General features: G+C 35.3%; 1 protein-coding gene across 1 annotated transcript in view; it reads left to right on the top strand.

The window, feature by feature from the left end:
• The first annotated feature begins 227 nt into the window (after window positions 1-227).
• Window positions 228-27,148, top strand: part of LOC150105530 (reversion-inducing cysteine-rich protein with Kazal motifs-like) — a 279,764-nt gene continuing 252,843 nt past the window's right edge. The window contains exons 1-2 of the mRNA XM_090394242.1: window positions 228-357; window positions 12,545-12,597. Coding sequence (XP_090250368.1) covers window positions 285-357; window positions 12,545-12,597 — 126 coding nt within the window. The 5' untranslated portion in view covers window positions 228-284. The remainder of the gene's footprint in view (window positions 358-12,544; window positions 12,598-27,148) is intronic.

Below are 27,148 nucleotides of genomic sequence, written 5' to 3'. Positions count from 1 at the left end.
CGCTAAAAATCCATTATTTGAATGGTCAAATACGCCACCTAAACGATCAAACCGGGCGACGCACATTTATTACAAACGCGAACAGCTGCACAACACGGAGAACTTGTATGAGAACTCAGCCAATAGCTTTCGCGCGTGCGCTATTCAATCGCTGTCAGGACGAGTCGACTTTCTTTTGGAAGGTAAGGAAGGTACAGAAGATGTGGACATCTTAAGACTTTAACTGCCGATGGTGAACGACGAAACTTGTAGCCGATTGTGGAAATGAGTTTGATGTGTTTACCATGGGAGCGGGACAGATCGTGGCGTTTACTCTTACAGTGGGAATCGTTCTCGTTTGCAAGGTTATAGCGCAAGGTAAGCAACAATCTCACATTTCTTAAGTAACCGGCTTTTTTCTTATTTTTATTTCTTTTCCCGTCTACTAAGCAAAACAACCCGAACGCTAGCAACTCGCCAAGTCCTAGTATAGTAACACGCGGTGCAGAACATGCCGTCGGCATCCCGCGTGGATTCCGGCGGTGCGTGTGGTGGGGTTAGCGGTGAGTGAGTTAAGTGATTCAAACAGAGCAAGCTGCTAATGACCTTATCTCATTTACGCTTGTTAAATCCAAATAATGTCTATAGAACACGATTTGAAACGATCAAGAAAATGATACACTTACCTTACTCAGTTCATTAAGTTCAATAAACAGGTATTCTAATATTAAACCAGTAATAAATTATAACAGTAAACACTTCCTGATTTTTAGTCGTTAACTGGTGCAGTATTTTCTTTCATTTAATAGTCTTTAGCAGAAACATATAAATATTTTCAAATATACAGGAAATCATATACTTTATTGCCTTTCTTTTACCAGTTCTTTGTTAATGGTCGACTATACAAATCTGTCTTCACAAAGATAAACAAACATTGATTCAATTGAACTAGGTTTAACCATTTTTGTCTTCAGTTTTATCCCTTTCTGTTCTTTTGAATTCAAATTTTTTGCGTAATTTTTAAAAAGTTGTTGAGTACACCGGAAACATTTGCACTCGTAGACATACATAGATGTATTTTAAAGCATTAGAACTCATAGGCTTAAATTTGGAAATACAAAATATCCTCTTTTATCCCCAGGGCCAACTCTAAGCAGTAAGCAAGATAAACAAGGAATTGGGGCGCCACGTATTTCATTATTTTAAAAGCAAGTAAATAATATTATGTAAATAAATAGTTATACAGTATATTTTGTAGTAGTAGTATATTAGTATTTGTACGCACTTTTTTGTAATTTTTTTAAAATATAAAACTGTTTATAATCAATTCAAATTTTTTTTTTATAATTAATATCTAAATTTAAGGGCACCTTTGAGGCTGTATATCGGTATACCGACATACCTGAGTCTGTTTATCCATAATGTTTTTATACAGTACTAGAAATTTAATGAAAACTAAAAGCACAGTTTTTAAGAAAAACATTTGAATAATTTTGTCTTTACAAATTTATGTTGTACATTTCTAGTGCTGAAGTTTTCTTTAACTCCAGTATGAAATATTTTTCTTTTCTCGTAACGTGCGTGAATATTTTGTTGTTGTTGTTTTGTTTTTAAACATCCGCGTGAAAATAAAAATAAAAAAAAAAAGATGAATAGTTTTAAATTTATATATATTTAAGCTATATATCCTAAATTGCAAATCACAGAGATGCAAAGCTGAAAAAAATTGAAAGTCCAAAACTAAGTATAGGCAGAAATAATAATAAAAAATAGTGATAACAAAATTAACGTTATCGTTCTTTTGAACAGCGACAACTAGTTTTTGTTGATTATTCTTATATCTAGGTTGTTGCTAATTCAAATATTCACGTAAAATGGTTAACCAAACAATTATATTTAAACTATTATCGTTCGATCATTTAGAGCAGTGATAAGCAACCTTTGTGGGCCACAATTGAAAACCTAATATTCCATACGGGCCGCAACGAACACAATATTAAATACTTTAATATATTTTAAAAAATATTAATTTATGGGGTGGAATTTGTTATTTTCGACATAGATTTACAATGAAAAGTTGTTTTTTTTTTTTTAAATTTCATTTATTATTTATTAGTAATATTTTTAATTTATATACAGGTATACGTACATAATTTTTTAATAAAAAGAAATTAAATAGCTGCTGAAATTTAATTAATGAGATATTTGGCTCTGTTTCTCATCAACAAGCTTTTCAATATTGGAAGAATGTTTAAAATTGCGACTCTAATACAATTTTTAGTCGTTCGTCATCAAGGCGATTTCGACGATCATTTTTTACAATTTTCATTTTCGAAAAGGCTTGTTCACACAGATAAGTACTGCCAAATAAACTCATTATTTGTCTGGAATGGGTAGCCAGCAATGGAAATTTATCAGTTGGAAAGTAACTCTTATAAAAGTCAATAAGACTAACATTTTGAAAATTTCTTAGTTCAGTGTTGCTTTGCAAATCAATTATTCACATTTGCAATTCTTCAGGAACCCTTTCATCGTCTGTATTAAAGAGTGATGAGAAAATGACAAAATTAGTTTTATTTTCGCATATGTTTTTTTGAACTGCAAACTGAATTCTTCTTGTAGTCTCCGTATTTCCTCTGCATATTTTTTCGTTTCAGGTGGATTTTCTTTTCTCAAAATTGGAAAATAAGCCATATTGTTATATTCCAGTTGCCGATTCCAAATTTTTAGTTTATTTTCAAAGCCTTTTATTTTATCGAATATTCCATTAATAAGTTTGTTCTGTCCTTGGAGATTTACATTTATGTCAACGCAAAATGCAAAATCGCACAATCAGTCCTTGTCATTAAATTCTGGAAACGGATTGTCTTCATCTCCAAGAATAACTGAATTTCGCTCTTCAAATCGTACACACGCTTAAGCATTGTGCCGCGACTTAACCATCGAACCTAGGTGTTAAAAAGGATATCGCCATATTCACTTTCCATATCTCTCAAAAATTCCTTAAATTCGCGATGATTCAGTCCTCGAGATCTAATAAAAATTACAATTTTAATGATCGGTGGAACAACATTGGACATTTTCAAAACTTCTGCACTCAAATTTTCTTGTTGCAAAATGCAGTGAGAAATAATTATTTCGCGTCCTGTTAATCTTTTTCTGTCTCCTTATAATAATCCCGACAGACCAACATTCATACTAGACATGGCTCGAGCTCCATCTCTTGTTATGCGGACGATCTTTTCTACTGGGATATTTAATTGATTAAGAACAGTTTTCAGTTCCCTGTATATATCTTTTTGTAGTAGTTCCTTCAATGGAATTAAAGATGCAGATTCTTTGGTGATGTTAAAACTACAATCTGTTCCTCTCAAAAATACAGCAAGTTGTGCCGTATCACCAATATCACAGCTCTCATCCAAAGCCAAAGAAATCCATTCTAACTTAGAAATATGTCCCTGCAAAATTTCCTCAATCCTTCTTGCGATTGTAAATCGCAACGAGCTGATTTTCGAAATTATATCAGAGAAAGCGACACTGCTACTGCTAGTAAGCATTCTTTTACTATTTTCTTTTCATCAGAGAATGATTTCATTCTTTTTATCAAAATTTGACTACCAATGTAGCTTGCACGAACTGCAGTATCTGCGACTAATGAAGCAGCTCTAAATACATTTTGCCGTTGTTTAAGATTTTTTTTGCAGTTGATTCAAATGTCCTTACAAATTGTCAAATTTTGAAGAATATTTAGTTTTATAATGCCTCTTGATGTTATATTCCTTAAGAACAGATATCCTTTAACAACATATCAAGCAAACAGCATTGTCTTTTATGCAAGTAAAAAAATAGTCGCAAGTCCATCTTTCGTTAAACTGACGATTTTTGTCCTCAACTTTGCGTTTTCTAGATTTGTTAAAAAATAAATAAATAAATAAAATAAAATAATAAATAAATTGTAAAGCCGCAATTTTTTTTAAAAGAAAGAACGTTATAAATTCATAATTTTCTAAGGTTTTGAAAGAACTTGGATCAATAAGTTTATTCAAGAATAATGCAACTATTTTTCATATACTTCAACGACTGCTCGTGTGCGACTGAAAATGCAAAGACGAATCGCACAATCGTGGGAACTATCGTCGTGAGCAAATATTTTTCACGTGACCTCTTAATGCGTGCTCCATACTGATAGCACATTGTGCCATTTGCTAAAATTTTTACACTTCAGCTAAATGCAACGTTTCGACGGGCCGCAGGTTATTAATTTGAGGGGCACGTGCGGTCCGTGGGTTGCTCATCACTGATTTAAGCCTCTAAATCACTGATTTAGAGGCTTATATTTTATTGCAAGTGAAAATTATACTCAGAAGAGGATCCACAAGGATGATGCAATAGGGGCGATCGTCCTTTCCGTCAAGAAATCAAAGGAATTTGATTAAATTTAGTTACATAAAAAACTTATGTGCTTTTGAATTATTACAGATTATAACGTGTTGTAAAGCCACTTACGTTGAAGAAAACACGTTGTGATACTAAGCATTGAAATTTTGTCAACTTCAAGATTCTTGGGTGTGAGGGAAGACGTTAAAAGGACCTCTATATGCTAAAGCACAAAAATATTCGTTAGAATATTTACTTAATTATTTCTATATAACAAACTAGCGAATATTTTTACTTTGAGGACCATACCATTTTAAATTTGGGACCGAGGATCTGTATCCCATAAGTCCATCCTGAATGACAATTTACATCTCCCTTGGTACGCTGCAAAAGTTTTGAATTTATACAGTATTAAAATCAAAGCTTTATATTGTGTTTACCATGGCAGCGGGACAGATCGTGGCGTTCACTCTTACAGTGGGAATCATCATGTTCTAAATTCTTCATTTATTCTAGTCTTTTTTTTTTTTTTTAATAGTCAACGAGAGTACTTCGTAAGAAACCATTCAGCTTCCTTTTTTATTTTTCTATTCTTCAAACACTCGTATTTGGGCTGGTAAATGAAAATCGAATTCTCCTGTAATTTAATGCAGACTGAAACATTTATCTTAGTCAACAAAATAAGATAAAAGCTTCAGTAATATGTTATCCAGATATTACTTAATATTCTGAAGGAAAGAAAAAAAAAAAAATAGAATATTCATTCCAATGTGACTTGATTAATTCCTGAAGGGAAAATTCGCTATCGTTAGTCCTCCTATGTACACATGTCATTGATCCTATTTACATTTATTATATTATAATGGATTTTGCAATCACCGTTTCAGTTTTATATTCAAATACTCATGAAAGTATAATTTGTTTATATAAAAACAGACTACAATCGTTTGGCTGAACCCTTTCTGGTGATGCAAAACACGTACAGCATGCCTTGAATTCAAACCACGTAGCTTTAACTTCTATTAAGGTTTGGCTGTGTTATATTCAATTATTAAAATTGAATTAAATTTTAACGCTGTTACCGGCACGGAAATTAAAAATTTCAGCTTTTATGTAAGTTTAGTTTTTCTGTATTTTTTTTTACAACATTATTATTATTTTTGATGATTTATTTACTGATAACTGAAAATATTACAAATTGCCCTTATCAGTTCACAGAATTTTCTTTAAAAAAAAAAATACATATACCATTAACTTGTTTCGGTATCTCTTTCAGTTTTTATAGTATTTCTGGTACGATAATCAAAATTACCGGCTTCACGGTATTTTTCCATCTTCCCTCGAGGCATTTCTCATTAATCAATGTACTATCACCTCAAGAACCATTTCTCTTAATTAACTATTTATTCAAGTGTTAAGTCGGTTAATGACCTTCGGCTCTTGTGATCTAAAACAGCTCTTCTGGAAAAAAAAAAAGTAAAAAAAAAAAAGTAGTCATTTAATCAAATGATGATATACATCGCATCTCCGGTAAAATAAAATAACGAAAGAAACTAGCTAAAAACTACTTCTGCAATATCATTAGTATTGCGTGATTGAGAAATTCAGCTGAGAAATAGGTAACTTCCTGTAAAAGGAAATAAATAAGAATGAGCAAGAAAAAAATCTTATGTTTTTTTATAACAATCTGAGGTTCTTGTACCTGAACGTTTAAATTACCGGTTTTCTTTGATAACATCATTTATATGTGTCTGTGAGTGCTAGTTTCTAGAGAATATAAAATATAGATATAAGGAAAGGTTCAGATTATCAAAAAATGTTATCATCTTTTCTATTCTCCCTTTTTGGTTAATACAGAGTCGCTTTTAACGAAACTGATCTTAAATCAGTCTTTTTTATATATATTTTTGTGCACGAATCTTAATATTTTCCCTATGTTTCTATAGCCTTTAAATAGACAATGCATGGTATGGTATGTTTCGTAGCATAGATAATCTTTTCAAAATGTATATATTGAGATTTTGCGACTCCGTAGTGAGATATGCTGAACGTACTTATAGGCAATTTGCTTTTTATGCTTGGGGGTAATCGATCAATCACATGGAATGTTCTCAAAAGAAGCAGTCACTAGCAAATTTCATTTTGTTTAGCTTAGCAACATGCAGTAAAATAAATAGGAAGAGAATATGTGGAAACGAAATCTCTTTTGTATTGTGCAGGAAACTATAAAAAAGGGGAAAATGGGGACCCCACCAAGGCCATAGATTTAGTTAATAACAAGATCCAAGCATGAGTGATGTGTTGGTAAAATAGGCATGGAAAGCAGGGAAAAGGATGTTACCTACCAGTTTTATAAATAAAAATGTGGCATATAGGAGAGTCGCTTTAGCATACTGACAAAAACACTTATTGAGAATTATGTAAGGATAGCAGATAATTTAAACTATCCATATTTAGCAACACGACGGTCAGTTTTGTGCATGCGAAGAAAGTAAACTACTCGTGTTTATATTATGAAATAGGTTAATAAAAATACTTGGGGGAAAAAATAGAGAAAGAGTAATTGTATTAAAATACACTGCATAGATCATGAGCTGTAACTGCATTAGGAGAAATAACTGAGAGAGGTATAAGTGTAAGAAAAGACTGCAGTTTCCCAGAGTTGCCTTGTCCTTACTACTCCATTCAGACGATCCTTACCTTCTTTTGAAAATATCTGCCATGTCACTGCGAATTAAAAAGTGAATAGCATCTCCGTTTTCCAACTAATAGGTTCGAAACCCGTTGTTTGAGACGTCTTTAGGTAGTAGACGCTCTTTGCCAGGTGTTTGACTACCACCTTACTTGCTGACAGCTTAAAGTGTTGGGATGAGTACCATGCTTGGTCTGTAAATGTTCGATTAGGTTTACCATTTTTAGTGAGTGTGATAACATAAAAATATTAAATTCAAAAATATTGAAAACTGTTCGCATTGTCTTTAATTCTTGCGAGCTGCTTAAACTTTTGTTTTTATTTCAGAAAGAGAACAGTTGTTTCAATTCATTAAAGCACGAAGTGTATGAAAAGTATATCGCGTTTGATAATTGCTTATTTTCTCAGCCGAGTTTGTTTGCGAGAAGCAAAATCTTGTCTCCTCTGAAATGTTACTCAGCTCACCTTCAGCTGAAAAGCCCTTCTAAAGGAGATTCGAGATCAGTGTACGGTTGATGATTTTTTTTTATACTGCGCTACGAGAGTAGTAAAAGGGCAAGCAAGAACAGTGTCTAAGAGGTTGCGTTGCTTTGTTTCGACCACCAGTCACACATTCAAGAATACCACGCGGCGACCAGTCTCGTCTTGGAGTTGGAACTGTTCCAACATGGTAACTGATTTTTGATCACTGATTTCTGTGTCTTGTTAACAGACTACGAACTGAGTTTGTTCAGTGAATTTTAATCTGCTTCATTTTAGTTTTCAGTCACAACTTACAGATGACATACATTCATCATTATATAGGCAATCGGCAATACAAATGTTACGAGTTTTTTTTTTTTTTTTAAAGAAAGAAAGAAAGTAATTGTTTTCTGAGACAAAAGTAATTTGGGGCCAAAATGGTATTCTTAGTATTTTCTAAGAATGCTAATAGATTCTTTCTCTAGGAAGAATCATTCCCAAGTTAAAAACTAAAAGACTGAAGATAACGCTTCGACAGCGCCATATTCTACGAACAAATGTCCAACCGGTTAGTCCCTTAAAAAAAAAAAAAAAAAAAAAAAAAAAAAAAAAAAAAAAAAACATTATATACAATTTTAATCGTATATAATGTTTTGAAAAGTATAATCATTTTATATGCTTAATTGTACAGCATTGTATTTATTATCCGTACATAATATCGAAATGATTCTCCAAACGTTAAGTTTTCTGTTGAGTTAGATGATTTTTTTAAAAACTTTAACTAACTTCCTCAACCATATGTCTACTGGAGGGTTGGGGGAGAAGGCTCGACATTCTAGAAGGATGTCCCCTGATATTTCCGCTATGCAGGTTCCAAAAATGCAGCGCGGATTTAGTTTATCTCTTTTTTTTGTGTGTGGGGGGGGGAGGGAGAGATGAAAGATCAAAAAGCAGATCTTGTTAAGAGTTTACATATTCTTTTTTTTTTTATTATTATTTGTTTCCCCGTAAAAGACTTATCTTAATCGAACACAGGCTATGTAGATAGTCCTGTCTATAATGGAGAGCTTCCGGTTTTCGCTTTCCATTTCTCCTTTCCGTTCAAAATCCAGCTACAGATGACGTAAAGTAATCTCTTCCACACGAAAGAGAAAATAGGCTAATTTAGAAATACTAAAAACAACTTTTAAAAATTATCATCCTCCCCACATTCGGATAATATGTGAACCTTATTTTATATTTGCAATTCATATTTAAGGCTTAATTTAAATTTAAATAATGCATGTTGTTTAATTTAAATTATATATTATTTTATTTATTTACATACTGTTGGATTTTACATGTCGACTGCCTTTGAAACATAATTTTTTAACTTTTGTGCTGCTGTTAAATTTTAATACGTATGCTGTTTAAATATAGATATTGTATTTTATGTACGTTATCAGTTTACCTTTTCTACATTTCGTTTTTACGCGCATTTTCTAATCGGTCACACCATTCATTATATACACACACGTGATGAAACGCAATACGGTTATCCAAACCAAACTCCAGACCTATTCTTTGAATTAAAAGTCCGTAAAAATTGCTCCACCCATCTCCTCTATGGGAGGTCTAAAGGTCCCTACCGTTAGTCGTTGTTACGAAGCTGGAGACGCGGAAAGTTCTGCCGCTCTTTCTCCCACAGGGTCACTATTTGACCCCCAAGTAGGAGCGCGATGTGCCATAGTGATTTTCACGCCCAAACTGTTTGCCTAGTGTTGGTCATATATCACACTGTGGTGGGCTAATTATGGCAGCTTGGAGATGGAAGACTAGAGAGAGAGAGAGAGAGAGGAGGCGGCATTGTCACTACACATCAGAATCTCAATCATTATAGGACACATTTCAAGAAGACAATCACACATGACAGCAACATTCGACATACTTCGTTATTCTGTAATCAAATATGTCTCAGTTAGTAGAAATTCCCTATTATCTAAAGTTAAATTTCAGATATAAAATAAAAGAAACGTTCGTCAAGTATCCTAATTGTTTTATCTGTATGTACAGATCGCGGAACAAATTGTTTATAAATTATAAATGAGCATTTTACATAAGGGAGCTGATTTTTCCCCTTGTTAAAATACTTCTGATCGTAGCAACAAGAAATTTTCTACTTCAAAAACATACAATACTACCTACTGCTTCTTAATTATTTTCCCCTCGTATAAGCACACAAATCTCTTTTACTGATGCATCTTCAATTCATAGTTCTCAATATATAATTCTTTAACCATGACTTTGCACATTCAGAACAATGACAGTACTCTTTGGCTGAAAAGAAACTGATTTAAATTCCATCAATGAGCAAGGAACCATTTGTAATTTTGAGTTATTAGGTGTCCGACGGATGTAGGGAGATTTTTTTTTTCTCTCGGAAACTCTTGTTTTACTTCCAACAAAAACGGAGCAGGGGTTGGCTGATAAAGAAACTCAGTTGGCAGACAAATTAATATGCTTGCTTCATGTCTCCATGTCTCAGTCGGTAAGGAAGATGCCCTAAAATTAGAAAGACCTAGGATTGGAATCTTATCTAGAACTCAAGGAACCTTTATAAGGACTTTAAGCTGAATATGAGTGTCTCTGTAGTTCAGTCGGTATAGACGAATCCCTTTGGTCGGAAAGACGTGGGTTCGATTCCCGTTAGTGACGTGATGAACCTTTATCTGGTCTCTTTCGACTGAAGGTGAGTTAACCGGCCTCATACAGAAGTGGAGGAGTTTTCACCCGGAAACTCGGTTTTTCGTCCCTCAGAACAGGCAAACCGAACCCACGAACACACACACACGGATCTACAATCAAGAATACTTGGCCATTAGGGGGATGCAGCAGAGGAGTGACGAGCCAGCTGCATTTATTCGTCGTAAACTCCTCATTAGGAGGGGGTGGGACTCAACTCGTCGTAAGGGACAGATGAAAAAGAGAAGGGAAAGGAAACTGAATGTGAGTTCAGCAGAATATTTTATTCTTAATCTCAAATTTTCATCCCCGAAACAGACATGCCAGTCAGAATATGCGCTAACCTCGTAACTTTAGTTGCTTCGACCGTAGTTCAATACACCCCAACCCTTGGGTAACTGGAGTTAATTCCAAATCCCATCCTTCCAGAACCTGTGAAGTAAATTTAATACAAAAATAGTAATAAGAATATATAAAATTTGAATATAGGCACGGAAGTAATAAGTATCCTCACTTATTACATGCTATTTACCAAACAATTCACATCATATAATCTGCAGTTGCTTGATGAGCGATGTATGGGGATTCCAATTATGCTATCGTTTCTGTTGACGCTTGCAGTCAAACTTCTTAAAGTAAGATGTACCACGGTGATGCTTCTTAGTTTGAGAGAATTGAGAAGGGATGGCGCAGTCGGATAATTCAAATTGGTATTTCTGCATCACCATTTAATGTTTAGTTTTTGGATTTCCAGAAATCGACTTGTCTCATCTGCTAGTTCCTGCAGGAACCCATCTACGAGTTTCTGCATGAACAATATATTTTGGATATTCCACAATGCGAAGGACCCAATAAGGTGTATCAGAAGAAGACTACGAGGAACTAAAAAAAGTGAAGTTAGCATGCAACTCCACTTGCCAGTCCAGATGAACAGTTCGATTTTTACAATAAGTCGCTTGACTGGCCGAGTTGATAGTGCTATCGCTCTCTAACAACAGGCTGCGGCTTTGACTCCCACTGTGGTATAAATGTTTGTGAAGTCTTTATGTGGTAAATGATTTTCGTTGCTCGAAGTGAGACCTTTAGTCCAATCCATAATACTAAATGCATGACAGATGTTCAAAAATATTATTGGATGGGATTCACATAATATTTATAATTTGGACTGAATATAATTTTCTTAACGTGTATATATTGTATCAATCGAAGAAATCAGCTGGTATCATAATTAAATCAGTGATATCAAAATAACATAATTCGAATGATCTCTATGAAATGCCATAATTTTATTATGGAACTCTGCACAGGTATTTTGTTCAACACATTTTGAACTATTTTAAGACTATATTAGCATTCTTAGTCTTAACACTGGAATCTAAAGTTTACACAGGAGTCTCAGAAATACCAATTTAGGGACGCAGAAATATCAATGTTGACAAAAGTATTTCTGATCAAACGTCATGGTTTTGGACACATCTACCAACATATTAAGCCCTATCCAACTGAAATGCCCCATACCATTACCGAGCCTCTACCAAGCTTCACAATTAGAATGATGCAGTTCTGACGGCAACGTTTCCCTGGTAATCACCAGATTCAAACATTGAAACATAGAGTGAAACATTTGGAAGTGTGATTCGTCGCTCCGCAGAAATCTTTTCCAATCATCTACGGTCTAGGAATGGTGTGAAAGACATCAATCCAAACGTCGTTTGACGTTGAAAACATGATATGTGGGTTGTTCGCAGCAGCTCTGCCATGGTAATTTAAAGTATGCATCTCTCTTGCGGACAATTCTAGTACAGACAAATGTCCGTGCAACATTTTCTAGGTTGATACTACGAGGTCCGCCGCAGATGACGTGCGGGATGCTCGTCGATATCGGTCAGTTAGTGTCAGTGGCTTCCCAGGGCGTTTTCCTGCTGTGGTAGCACCATCAACTTTCCATTTACGAATGACATAAGCAACGGTGGATTTCTTGGAGACAGATAGCAATGGCACGGAAGAAAGACCACTGATGTGACACCAACTACCATCCCACGATGGAAGTTTGTCAGTTCAGCTGAACATGACATGTTGACGTCGAGTACAGTTCTAAACATGCAGCACATCTCACCTTTTATTACCAGACTTATGCAGACACTTCCTGAATATTTGCGTGCGGTAGGATCCGAAATTTGCATGGCACGTATGGTATCCAAAGATTTTTGTTAGCATAGTTTAAATACCTACAGTATTTACAGTTAACAGTATATAGATTTGCATCATATTCTGTAACTTAAGTAATGAATATATATTTTTTCTTTCATTTAGCTCCAAAATGTTGCTCTCATTCAACTGGTTCTTGTGGTTCATCATGTAAACAGGTAAGTTTTATTAAGCATTATATTTTATATTTAAGGCGAGTTAGCGTTTATTGACCAAACAACTAAATGATGAACATTTCTATCAAGCCTAGACAGAAAAAATAAATAAATAAATAAATAAAATAAAAATCTGCTCAGTCCCAGCCCTAGCTGATGCAAAGTCCTAATGTTATCATTTTGAGTGGCCCCAATTTAAGATAATTAGATATTGGGAATATATACTATTAAACAATATTTAAAATATTTTTTAAAATGAATATACTTTAATACTTTTTAAAATGAATATATACTTTTAAAAATTAAAATAATTATAAAGAAAATTTTATTGCTTTTATTGTTCAGCAAAATGTGATGAATTTTTTATTATTTTTTATTGGACCTAGTAAAGTCCAATCATCTTAAGGCTCAGACCTCGTTTTGCTCTAATTCAATTTTTGTAAGGCATTAAACAACCTGGCCTGGTTGGCCAAGTGGTTAGCATATTCACTCTCCAGCCAAAAGGCTGAGGGTTTGAATCCCACCATGGGAATGGATGTTTGTGATTGTCTGTGGAAATACTAGTAATGGTTGCAGGCAGTAGATGGCATTGGTGTAGATGATGCAGTTCACTGTAGTTGGTGGAGTGAGTGGTGGAAACAGAAAGTTATGAGTAGGTTCCCTACCTCAATGAGTCTTTGGACTCCTTGGAGGCATTATGTAATAATAATAATAAACCTATTGAGTAATGCAAAACTGTTTTAAAGAATCCAACTTTTATACACCGGCTCTGAACTAATAAACAAGTCCACATTTCCTCAGCCTGTCCTCATAACTATTACTATACAGCCCTGATACCATCTTTCTTATATGCCTCTGCACCCTTTCCACAGTTAATTTATCCCCCTCCAAATCCTGGGGACCACATTTGAGAACAATAGTCTAAGTGGTCTGATCAGGAATACAATGGAATGACAACTCTTTTAATCTCTGCATGTCAGCATTCTTCTCAGTATTGCAGCAACCCTCTGGGTTCCCTTTGCCACCTTTGCAATATGTTTCCTGAATTTCAGTTTTCTATCAATCATCACCACCAGATCCCTTTTCTTCCCTACTTGCTCCAGTACAGTTCCTCCAACAGAGTATGCAGCCTCTTATCGATTTATCCCAAACTTCAAGACTTTACATTTTGATGCATTAAACTGATACACCATTCATTTGTCCATCTGTCCAGTTTATTCAAATCCTCTTGCAGGGATACCATCTGCATTATTACTAATAACCCTTCCCAGCTTCACATCATCTACAAACAATTTAATATATCCCTGCAATCCACTGACAATGTCATTGATATAAAGATTAAACAATACAGGTCCCAATACTGAGCCCTGTGGGACCATACTTGTAATCTTCTGCCTCCTTGATAATGCTCTCCCATACACAGCTGTGATACCTATCAGATATCCAATCCTGAATCCAGTTCACTAACCTGAGATGTAAGCCCATGTGCTGCAACTTAAATATCAGCTTATCATGTTATACCCTGTCAAATGCCTTTGTAGAATTCATATAAATGGCAGAATATGCCTTTCCCTCATCACCCGCTCTTTTCACTTTATTTTAAAAGGCAATAATATTACTAAAGCAAGAGCATCCCTTAACAAATCCATGTTGACCCTCGCAGATAATATTACCCTCACCTGCCCAGCACTGTATATGGTCCTTCACTAATTTCTTCAAGATCTTAACAATTGCTGATGAAACACAAACTGGTCTATAATTTGACACTTCCAGTCTGCTACTGCCCTTATGCAACAACACTATCTCACCCTCCTTCCACTCTTTGGGTACCTTTTTCATGCCAAGCTTTCAATGAAAAGCCAGGTCAACAGAGCTGTCAGTTCTTTAGCACATTCTGTCAAAACCTGTGGTGAAATTCCATTCAGTCCCACTGCTTTATTCAGAGTACTCAGTATTTAAAAAACACACACTCTCCTCTTGCACTTGTAAATCTCGAATCTGCCCTAATCCCTCTAGTATTAAAACTTACTTCTCCAGGATGAAATACCCCAATAAAGTGTTCATTGAACAACTCCACTATGTCTTTTGTATTAGTCACTCTATTCTCATTTTTATCCAACAGTGTCATTCTTCCACAATCATTTCTCCTCCTACTGGTCACATAACTAAAAAATTCCTTTGGATTTTCTTTGGATCTCAAGGTCTTCTCACATTCCAGTTTTGCCTTCCTTACCATACTAGTCACTCTCCCAGCCTGAGTCTTATATTCCTCATGCATCTGCTCTCCACCCCTCTCTATATTTCTCTTCCATAGCCTCTTTTTCACATGCAGTTCCTGCTTAATATTGTTTGTCATCCACTTCACCAAATTGTGTCCTCTTCTTCACTCGTAGTATACAACTTACTATTGCTTCTAATAAATATTCCTTCACAATTTCCCAAGCACTAATGATATCTTGCCCTTCCAATTCCTCCCTCGATGGAACTGCCCAAGTTGATATCTGAGACTATTATAATCACCTGCCTTATAATTCCACATACATTCCTCTCTCTTTGATACTCCTACATGTCTGTTCATCTTCCAACTCAAAACCACATGGTCACTCTCTCCAACTGGGAGGGGGGGGACAGAGATGCAATCTCAGTTGTAATCACCTCTTCTGATGTTATCACCAAATACAAAACTCTTGAGCCTCATGTTCCTTCTACTACATGTTGCCTAAGACGTTTGTCCCTGAAGAATTCTAGAAATTCCATTTCTTTATTACTACATGAAATTTCCTCTTCCTAATTTATACTGTTGTAGTTAAAATCTCCCATAACAATCACTCTTCTTGCACTTGCCAAGCTTAACTGCCTAAACATCTCCTGCTCACCCTCTGTGCTCCCTGACTTGTAGCAACATATGGTATCCTATCTTGCCCACCTCTACCTCATACAATATGCTTTCAGAACCATTAATGCCATTGCCCTCTGAATTCTCCATTCTGAGAGAACATGTCATCACTTATTATAAGCAATACTCCACCACCTCAACCACCTCAGCTAAATATAAGACAAGTCTTTTAACATCAGTCTTTTCTTCCAACTCTGGTTTGGACGACTAAGACAAATTGCTTCCTACAGAACAAAATCTGCCCACCTCATTCCTCCAATGGTCTTTTGCCAGAAGGGCATTAGAAAAATCCTTATTATTCTTGACACTAATACGTCACCTAGTCCAGATGGCATTCTTGAAATTTTGTGTCCCAGAATTAACATCCATCTTGTATTGCCTATACAAGCTGTTATTCAATCTGACATCTATTGACAGCATGGAACCCAATCTTTTTCCAGCCTATACTTCAAAAGGAAAATAACAAAGGAAAAAATAAATAAATAAAAGGAAAATAAAAGTGAGCCATGAAGGTATAGTTCCATTATTCTCACCTCATTACCCAAGAAAATTATGGAAAAGATTATTAACAATCAGCTTAACTGCCAGGAAACCCATCAGTGAATTAATAATCACCAATATGGATTCTGCTACCTCTAACCTTACCTACCATTCAACATGGGTCATGGAAAGATTTGGAGAAACCCTTCATGTTGCTCTTGATATTTCCAATATACTGAATCTAGTCCTACTCAACAAAGTACCATGTTAAGCTTCTGTAATTTGTTATTGGATTTCCAGCTTCTCTCTGTCATTCACTGTGTGTAATTATGGATGGCTTTCTCTTGTCAGATTTATCAATGCGTACTCCAGAGTTCTGTACTCTCACCTTTGCCCTTCCTCTTTTACATCAATGACTCTAACTTCATATTCTATTCATAGTTTTAGGTAAGGTTATGCTGATTGTACCCTCCATTCTCTTCTTCATTCAAGAAGATCTACAGTAAATGATTTATAATTTAAGCTTCAAGCACCTCCATAATCAGTGTAAAAACTGATCTCCTTGCTATTCTCAATTGAAGTGAAGACAACTGAGTTAATTTCAATAATATTAATACAGAGTCCTGTTTTTTACCTATAAGAAGGATCCTAATTCACTCCTTACATGTGATAATGTTTCAATATCCTTTCAAATTCAGTTTTCTCTTCTTGGTCTGACTTTCACATCCAGCATATCCTGGTTTAAACATATCACATCAATAATCTTTTAACGTCTAATGAACTTTTTTCTTTTTTTTTTCCCATCAAAATCCTGTTAACTCCTAATACTTTATAAATCTATCATCCATCTAACTTTACAATATTTTTTTCTCATTTGGGATAATGCACCCAAATCCTCTCTTCTTGAAAATTCTTGAGTGTATACAAAAGAGAACAACCACCTAATAAGTGACCCCCCCCCCTCTTTTACGGACTTTCTTCTAGTCGCCCTCTCATAAGTGCTTTGTTTTACCATTATACTTTTTAAAGGTACTTTCGTGGAGTTGCTCTACTGAACTGGATACTGCTATTCCTCTGCTTTTCTCTAATAATTTAAGACCTAAACAGCCACTTATCCATACACAGTTCAACTCCAAACATATCAAACCAGTGCCTCGTCATCTTCCTTCATTTCATCTATCTATGTTCTTGAAACAATACTCCCACCCATATGTTTTTCCCAATGAGTAAAACTCCAGGTTTTCAAGAAACGTGTTAATAGACTACTCCTTTCTCCTTAATTGCTTGTACACACGTTGCGCTACACGTGTTTTGACCTGTCACGTGTGTGGGGTCAATAAAAAAATATATATTAAAAAATTCGAAACCTTCGGCATCATCATTTATGCTTGTGATTTTATTCATGCGGATACTTCTTGCAGTATCCTATATATATGTGTGTGTTAGAAAGAGAAAATCATCCTACAAGTAATGTTAACATGCAATGCTGAGCAAAAGTAGCTGGACTGTTGTAAATACTTAAAGAGCTGTCTATTGTCCAAGTGCTCCGAGGATACCCTCGAGTTTTATGGTCATGATTTGATCAATGGAAGTGTCATGTAATAATAATAATATGAAATAGCCATGTTTCTGGTTAACAGCCTCCTGTGTGCATCCTAACAGTTATTGTATTCAAGGATACTTAGTATTGACCCGCAAAATACAAGTTAAACAATGTTTCTGTGGGACAGAGAAACCTCACAACAGACATTACATCCAGACTTAATAAGTGACCCCCCCTCTCTTACGGACTTTCTTCCAGTCGCCCTCTCATAAGTGCTTTGTTTTACCATTATACTTTTTAAAGGTACTTTCGTGTTTAAAACGTTGGTAAGAACTGAAATAAAGATTTTAAATCACATTTTTATTTCGAGTTTTTCAATATTAATTAGTCCTGTTTATCATGCAACAATCGGAAGAGTTTCAGTAACCAAGCAATTCCTTGAGAATAAATGCACACTGTAATTTTAGTTTATACTCCGGCAATTTTTTTTAAAATAAGCTTGCCATCTAATTATGTATTCAAGCAGAAAAACAAAAACATGGGCGTCTGCAGGTATAGCGAGTGATGCAATCAACCCTCCCCTATAATTTACAATTAGGGTATAATTATGTTTCATTATAGATAGAACAATATTCAGCACACTGTTTACATATAAATTTAATCCTCACTCCTTGTCAAAATTGCTGTATACGCTTGCGCATGTGAATTGCGTTCTCGTGATCTGCTCAAGGGCATATTACTTACTGTGCCACTCTCAAACTTTCGTATAATTTCCCTTTCCAGTCTAAACCCTTTCGTATAACTTAGAAAATCATCCCCCTCCCTTTTTTAACTCATTTAATAACATTTCAAGTGGTTCTACTCAGCTAAGAAACTTTGACAAGTGGAGCTTTGCAATACCTGTAGTTTACCCTTAGAATTGGTGTCACGTAATGGAAGTCATATTCGCTTGCAAATCATGGAATTATTCTTGAATTATACGGAACGTAAGATTTGTTAGAACTAAAGTTTTTGAAGCGTAGTTAGCATATCAGTAGTAAGTTATATATACAGTATAACGAATATAGTAAAAGTTTGAATAAGCAAAGAATCTTTGCCGAGTTTTCTTAATTGAAGGAAAGATAACAAGAATAGCACACGCAATTAACAGCAAAATAATAATAATAAAATAAAATAATACGTTTCTGGGGCGGATTGTGTAGAATAGAGTAGCCTCGTCGATGAGTCCTGCTGTGTAATAAGATTTATAATAATTATTAGCTATCAGCTTGCTATATCACATATTACACAAAACGTAGCAGAATATGCTAACAGCGTCATTGAAATGATGCGGCCAACTCTGATTTATATCATCAAATTTATATTTACGTACTTCGAAAATTTTGGACGGCAAATTTTATTTTATTTTATTCGTTTCCTTAATCTATTTTCGGGAAAAGACAGTTCCCTTTTACTTCTCGTTAAAAATGCATCTACAACATGACGAGTATAGTCATTTTGAAAAAATACATGTTAAAAAAAAGGACGAAATTCGCTCACCATTTAAAACAAGATGAGAAGTAACATAAAAATTAGGGAGCAAAGAAACATACTTAAGAAGGATCAAAGAATAAAAGCTTATTTTATTTTAATTTTCCCAACATTACACTAAGACGCGTTATAATAAAATTTTCGCCACATCGCAAAGATGGCGCTGTTAAACATCTCCGTGCATTGTTCGTTTGCTCGAAATGGCATACCTAATACAGTAAGTCACTTCCTTTTTTGTAATTATGAGGAGATGCAACGCAATTATTCATATCGTTTCGAGTTGAATTACATTTCTACATAATATTCCGGTATAAAACAGCGTTTAGGTAAGTTAAATATTATCCAAACTGCGATTGGATCTCTATTACGCATTTAACTAATAGATAATTTCTGATATTTGATAAGTTTACTATAGTTTTAATTATCAATAAAATAGTCATTCCGTCAAAAATATTCTGTCGAATCCTTATTTGACAGAATATCTGAACAATAAACTCCTGTAATTTGAGGTATAATGAGTTGTCCACCTTATTTATTTAATTTTTGTTTTACATCACTTATCGCAGAGTAGGAAAGATCCGTGTGTGTTTGGGGATAGTTTGTTATCACCATTCAATCTCAGATCATTTCAAATGTACAGAGCCGTGCTATTGGCCGAGTGGTCAGCGTATCCGCTCTCCATCCAACAGACTGCGGTTTGAATCCCGCCGTGGGTATGGTTGTTTATGATTGTCTTTAGGTGGGATATGAATTTCGTCGCTCGGTGTGAGAACCCTCCCCCCCCCCTTCACACGCACCCATCCTTATTGCAGGTCTGAACTGGCTTGAAAAAGATAGTCTGGAAATCCTGCGGTAGAGTTCAAACATCTGTGTAAAAATTAATATAAAAAAATCCTTAATCCTCCCAAAGTATGAATGTAGTATAAATTTACAAAACCCACCGTGAGTGAGGTTCTCCTCACTGTGAAGCGTCTGAAATCCTACAGCTGATGTGATTCAAAATGCTATCTCCGGAGTTATGGTGAGATACAATTTTCGATCCCTCTAAATACATCTGTTACAAATTGCCACGGAGCCAACCTTAATATGTTTGCATAAGTTATGTGTTTGAAACAGTAATGTAGATTGAAATGATTTTTACAATTTTGTTAATAAAATTACTTCGAGCACACAGCAGATGAACTTTTTTTGTACATGCATTCTCGATATCTCCTTTTCCCTTCCTCGTTGCATTTTCCTATTTCCCTACCCAAAACTGTATCGTTCGTGTAATGATCTCTTAGCTTTAATATGTATTAAGTGAGGTGTTGATATTAACGTTACTTATAAATTTGAAAGTTCAAAAATAGCTCATTTAATTTTCATATTCAAAAACGATAATAATGAAATTGTATATTTGTGAATATTTTATTTTCATTTGTTATAACGAATGCTGGATCCAGCCTCTTCTTAAAGTATGTACAATGAAATCGTATATCCAGAAAAGGCCCTTAATATATAAATATATTTCTACAAGAGAAATGTAAATGACGAAACTTCACAGCTTAAGTTACCCATGTGGTTATCCTCAATGTTCCTTATAACCTTTGTAGTGAAGCTGAACAAAGTGCCCACTCATGTACTTATGTGACAGTCGTGACCGTAACAAAGTATCCACAAGTGGGGAGGGGGATAATCTGTGTAATATCTGTTCGTGATCAACCCGCCATCAATTTGAGATTTGGCCCACCCGTCTCCTTTGTGTGGTCTGCTGCTAATCCAGAACTGAGAAACTGAATCAACTCTGTGCGTATGGCGTGCGTGCTTGCGTGTTCACGAAATTCTTTAATCTGCTTGTGTGTCAACTATATATGGCGTTGTCAACAGACAACCCCAACCGTAGCCACCAGAATCTTCTGTTGTAGTTATTAAAGACTATTAATAATGTAAGAGAGGGGATTATAAAAAGGGAGGAAGCATAACTCGTTTTTTCTTCACTTGTAAATTCCCCAAAACAGTTTCCTTTCCTGCCCTGACTTGAATATCTGATCATTTAATTAGATTTGCCTCGCTGAATTTATCCCCTTAATTATACTTTTTTTTTTGAAGACTTTATCTCTTGTCTAGACTTACTGGTACTAGATTTTTAGACAGTAATAACGGATAGGTAATCCCTCTCTAATCTTTTTTTTCTACCTCTTAAATCAGTTTAACTCTGCAATATTTAATTTCTTATAATTATGTTATGTAAATATATAAGTTGTCATTTGGCGATCCACTGATTTTCACATTGATTATTGATAATTATGATTACATGAACAGAATCGACTGAGATAGAAGAAAGTGTGATCAGTCGACTACAAATTTCGTTAACTTGAAACAGTGTTTAAAGACAGATTAAAATATTGAGCAGTTTGTTTCATAATTTCAGGAATATTGAACATTTTTTAACTCGAATAAGATTATATAGAAACTGATACGCTGTTGACTACTTTTAGGTAACAGCATTTTTCATTTATAATAAAAGGTAAATATCCAGTGTGAGGGTATTGAGAATTGCTGATAGTGTCTTTGGGTAGGAGGGGGGGGGCGGATTCTAGCGCAATATTAATAGTTTCCTTCTGTAGTTTGATAGTATCATGTAATAAGTTCATGCAGTCCTCCCCTTGTTCCCGTGCATTATCACCAAGGTCACTGGACTCATTCGTTATTCTTTGTCTCTGTGCATAAGTTGCAGTCTGGGCCTGCTATCCTATAATCCAATTGCGAGAGGCCTCGCAACTGGATTATAAAAAAAAAAACTACACACACACACACACAGATATATTTTCTAACTAGGTGCGAATTTACCCCAGTGCAGGTTCTAATTTGAACTCGTTCTTCGTACACAGTTTATAATTCACTGCAGACAAGACTACTTAAGACGACTCGTTGATTAAATTGCATTATTAATTATGGGACTGTTTTTGGAATATCAAGAGTAGGGAAGTAGGATCTCAAATGTTTTCTCTCGCAGGGGAAAGGAATTTCTGGAATAACACTCGGTATTCAGTGAGTGTTTATTGTGTAGGTGAATATATTCATGCATGAAGCTGCTTGAACTTAGTATTCAATTCTCGATCAATAGGCGAGTCTCATAACGGCTTCGATAGGTCAAGGCAATATAAAAACATTACTGAGAGTGTATATCCCCTTTCTTCCACCCACTTTTTTTTTTTTTTTTTGGCACAGCCAGGAGTCCTCTACATATGAAAATAAGCAAATATCTTTCTGTGTAGAAGAATGTCTGTTCTATGAGACTGGAGACATAATAAGAGCCATTAGCAGTGTTTAAATTTATTCGCAGAGGACCCACAATTTCCAGCTCACACCAGGATATTTACCTTTTATTATAAATGAAAAATGCTGTTACCTAAAAGTATTCAACAGTCCGGTTTTATTTTTCTTTTTATGAAAAAAAAAAAAAAGCCTCTCCCACTTTAGCTCTTTGTAAGTATTCTGACCTCCGTGGGCATTCCCTACTTGGCACCTTTCACGTGTCTGTGGAACCACGAGGTATTCGAGCGTCCCATCTGGGACAATAAGTCTTCCCCTTAATCTTTTTCAGCTTCTGTCCCTTTCAGTTGTCAATCAACACTCGATGGCAGCGGGGGTTATTTGTTGCAGACACTACGCAATGCAACTACGTGTTTGTCCGACAGACAACAGAAGGAGGGGTGAACGTGAGCGTTCCTCACGTCCCGTACTTCAGATGTCCTGAAAGATAAAAGTTCTAGAGTTTGTGGACACAAGTAGGGAACCTTTTGTTTAGGTCTCTCTCTCTCTCTCTCCCCTCACTACCGCCATAGAAAAGAAGCTTATACTAGAAAAAGGAATGCCCATATGTGTACTCCTTTCTAGGCGCGATATCTGAAATCTCTTCTGAAAAACCATTTTTAAATTTCAGCGAACCCCAAAATGCAGATGACAGTATTTCACTCCGTGCATTCTTTAAAGAGGCTTATATTAAGCATAAGTTATTAAGCATAAGTTATTAAGAATTGAATTTGCCTTTTACACGAGCCCACAGTCTCAGCTCACACTGGCATATGTCATATTCTTACAAACGGGGGGGGGGGGGGGTAAGAAATTCTGCTATTAGAAAAACGCAGCTAAATTCAAAGTATATAAAGGTATTTTAAGTTTAAAAATATTTTCTATAACATGAGCGTTTCAGAACCATGCACAAAAGATTAGAAAGAAAAGAGAAATTTGTTTTATATTTACTTTAATTAAAGATTTGTACTAGTTGGGAAATACTGATGGTGAAAGATATTTTTTCATAGCGCAGAGGTGTGTGTGTAGATGTATATTATTTTGATCTGTGTCAACCAGTTTCTGCCAGTACGTTAAATTTTTTTTGTGCAGTGTAATGAATTTATATATTGGATTGAAGTGAGTTAGACGATCTCTTAAGGAGATAGAAGAGATTTTCAGCCTGTAAAACAGGCAAATTGGGTTGTGAGAAGTCCTTAATATTTTTAGTAACTCTGCGAACATAAGCTTTGCGGTTATGATGTCATTTAGACAAATCATGCTTGTTATTATTTTACAAAGGGCAACAAAAAAAAATCCTGTTTTTATAATACCAGAATGTTTTAAGAATTTGTTTCTGCATGAAGCAAAATTATTTTCTGAACTATAAAAGAATTATTTCATGTTATTTCTCCTACAACTGCTAAAATCTAGTAAGATATCAATTTGGCTATTATAGTCTATCTTAAGTACCCTTCTAACTGTAACCCCTCTTCTGCCCTCTACTTCCCATTAGGTATGTTACTAGCGCTATAGAACCATATGGAGAAAAATACGGTGTTTGTATCTTCACTTAGACTTGCAGTTTGTTCAGAGGCTATTTTAAGTCCTACCCACATACCACCGCTATCACCAAACAAATGTATGAATAGTGGCTTCCTTATCTTCCCGGGGTTCTGATAGTATGGACTTACCTACCTACTGTTTTATGTACGGACGCTGAATGCACTTCACCTCCTGTTGGTGAATGCAGTTAAATGTCTCGTATTTAAATTTTTCCCTCGTTATGAAACATGCACTAAGCATCCAAAATGTTGGGCTGATTTTGTTGTAGCTTCATTCAGTTAACTGAGTTTTCTCTCTCTCAGCTCTCTTGCTAAGAAGAATTGAAAAATAAAAAAGGCTGAAGTTTTCCCTTTCTTTCTTTTAGTATCACACCTTTCCATCGCCTCCACGCTTCACCGCCCTGCTGTCACCAACACGATCTCGCACCACACACACAGGCGCACTACCGCGTCATTGAACGTAAACTGATGTCACCCTGTCGAGGTCACGGACCTTGCTGATTCGACCAACCGTCAAATGGCGCCACTACTCCAACGTGCGTGAGAAACGTCCCTTTTCTGCGGACATTTATCTTAACGTTGTAACCTGATACGGGCAGATTTACTCTAGTCTGATATAAGATGCAGTGCCATCCCTCATCATCCGTTTCTTCCTCGTCCTCCACGGAACTCCTGCCGGAACAGTACATAACGATGCCACGTAAATATTACGACATCCCTAAGGGAGTCATTCAACAGCGGAAGTGTATTGACTGTTACCAGGAATGATGCTTATCCAACTCTACTTTTCTGACCTCGATGAATTAACAGTTCAAACATTGGGCCCAGTACTAGAGTCAAGTTTCTATAAGATTTCGGAATAGTTCAAACTCTTATGTTATAATACCATTTAACTGTCAATGAAAGTAAATAAAACCTAACCTATTGTAGTTGGAAAAGATAATCCGACTCTCAAGAAAGGTTTTATCACTTGTCATCAAAAATGCTGTCATCATTAGAATAAATTCTTATTACACATAGTTTCTTAAAAATGTTTACGGCTACGAAACAGTACAGAACACTATGTAATTCCACTTCTGAATCGTGGTAGAAATACATGAAAAATTTCTCTTTTGTTAACATTGAGTAAAAGAATAAACTACTCGTATTTAATGCATTTGTCGCATTGATACAAAAAAAAAAAAAAAATCAGAAAAAATTGGTTTCCTCTTCATTTGTAGATTATCAAAAAATCAACTTAAGCTATGGTATATAATAGTAAAAAAGAACGATACCGATGCAAATTTTACTCATTTGAAACATCATACTTCAAAGACTTCTCAATAGTATTGAAGAGTAAAACTAATGCAATTAGATATGTAGATATAAAACGAATCTACTAAAAATTGTTCAAAAAACATCGAATACATTTCAGTAATATACACCGTCTTCAACTTCGATGAAGTTCACTTTCACATACTCTCCCTTAAAAGTTCTCCCTTTTCATGAATGGCGAGGGAGTTCACCATTCATCCCACTTTTCGCAATATTTTCTCTCTCCACGGTTCATTTCACCTTAAAGGTAATACTGTTTGTGCGCTCTTCTACCACTTGTCATGATTGCCTAACATAAGTATCCTCATTCTTTGATCTGATTCGAAATTTCCGTATCCTGCATGCTTAATTTGTAGCACAGTCGCTTTCAAACTCCGAAGATCCCTCAGAACATTTTTTGACTTTCCTCAATCTGGATTTCCTGCTGTCCAACTTTTCCATTAGTGGTCGTTTTCCGTAGTGAGTATATAATGTGCACAATTCCTAAAATTCGCTGTTTCCTCTTCCACTGACCGAACTAAAAGAGGTGCCGAAAGCATTTGTTATCAGTAGTGATTTTATTTTAAGAACTATTGGTATAATGTTGATTTTTTTTTAATATGAGCAATATAATTGCACTAATTATATTGCTATAAGCACTGTACTTTATTTCATTTACCAAGGAAAGTATCTAACATCGTTTTTTAACCTCGTGTCATTTGGCTGCGATAATAATGGCAAATGGGATAATTTTAATTTATTAATTTTCTCACAGCAGAACGTAACTTTTGGTCCTCCTAGCCCCTGTGCTTTCTCGCAATGCATTGTGTGCATTGCGAGAAAGAACAGCACATATTTGTATATGTGCTGTGCTGAGCAATCCCTGCATTAAGCCTTGGTTGGCTTAGTGTAGTGCAGGGATTCTCCAACTTTTTGCCATCTCACCCCTTACACACCTCCTCTAAAAATCCAAACACTAAAGTGAACACAAATGAACATTGAAAACAATACAATGAACTTTATTTAATAAAGATATTATAAAATAATTCTTTATAACCTCTTTTAATAAAATGGATGGTGCTGCTTTCGAACAGTTAGAACAGAAAACGGAGGAACAGTCTTTGACAGTGCTAGGCAAATATCATGTCTGGCATCCAATCTATTTCTAAACTTTGTCTTCACGCTGACTAATGTTGAAAATCCAGATTCGCATAGATAGATTATAGCAAATGGGATTAAGGCTAAACGAGCATTACTTTCCCAAACTAGGTATGCAGCTATATGGGAACACAGAATTCATCAATATTTTGATTAACGAAACTTTGCCTTAGCAAAGATTTGCCCTGTAGTTCGATAAGATCGTCCTTCTTATCAGCATCATCCATCAAATCCAAATTGATCTGATTCGTAAATGTACGACTTCGACAAGCTGGCCGTAAGAGAAAGCAATGCTTGTGCCTCCACCACCACCATGTTACTCACTTGAAACTAGTATTTGGGAAACGTGGATTTGTTGTAACAATGCACAACTAAAAGGTTCTTCACACCTCCCCCTGGACTCTGTCTGTACCTCCACAGTTTGGGAAACCCTGACCTAGTGGATAGTGTACTCGCTCTCCAATGAAGGTTCTTATCCCACATGAGCATGGATGGCTATGAATGTTTATAGGTAGTAAATGAAATTTATCGTCAGCGTGAGACCACCAATGTGTGTGTGTATGTAATATTGCATTTCACCACTAATCAAATAAGAGTGGATTATTGCCCAGCAAATAATCTGCTCTTTGCTTGGTAAATCACATATAGTAAGCACCTGATTTCCCGCGTGCGTTTGTCTCGATGCCGAACAGATTATAGAAATATGATTTCTATAATGATGAAATATTTCTGTAATATAGTTAGTGAGTGGCTTGTTTCTCCAAATAAGAATCACTGCATAATTCTTGATAGATAAATTAGTCTTTCTTATCCCCA

Source organism: Typopeltis vanoorti, chromosome 6, assembly GCF_054136105.1.
Source record: "Typopeltis vanoorti isolate ZY-2024b chromosome 6, IOZ_Tvanoo_1.0, whole genome shotgun sequence".
Lineage (NCBI taxonomy): Eukaryota > Metazoa > Arthropoda > Arachnida > Uropygi > Thelyphonidae > Typopeltis > Typopeltis vanoorti.
Note: the sequence above shows the minus strand (reverse complement) of the source record. Positions and strands in the feature narration are given on the sequence as shown.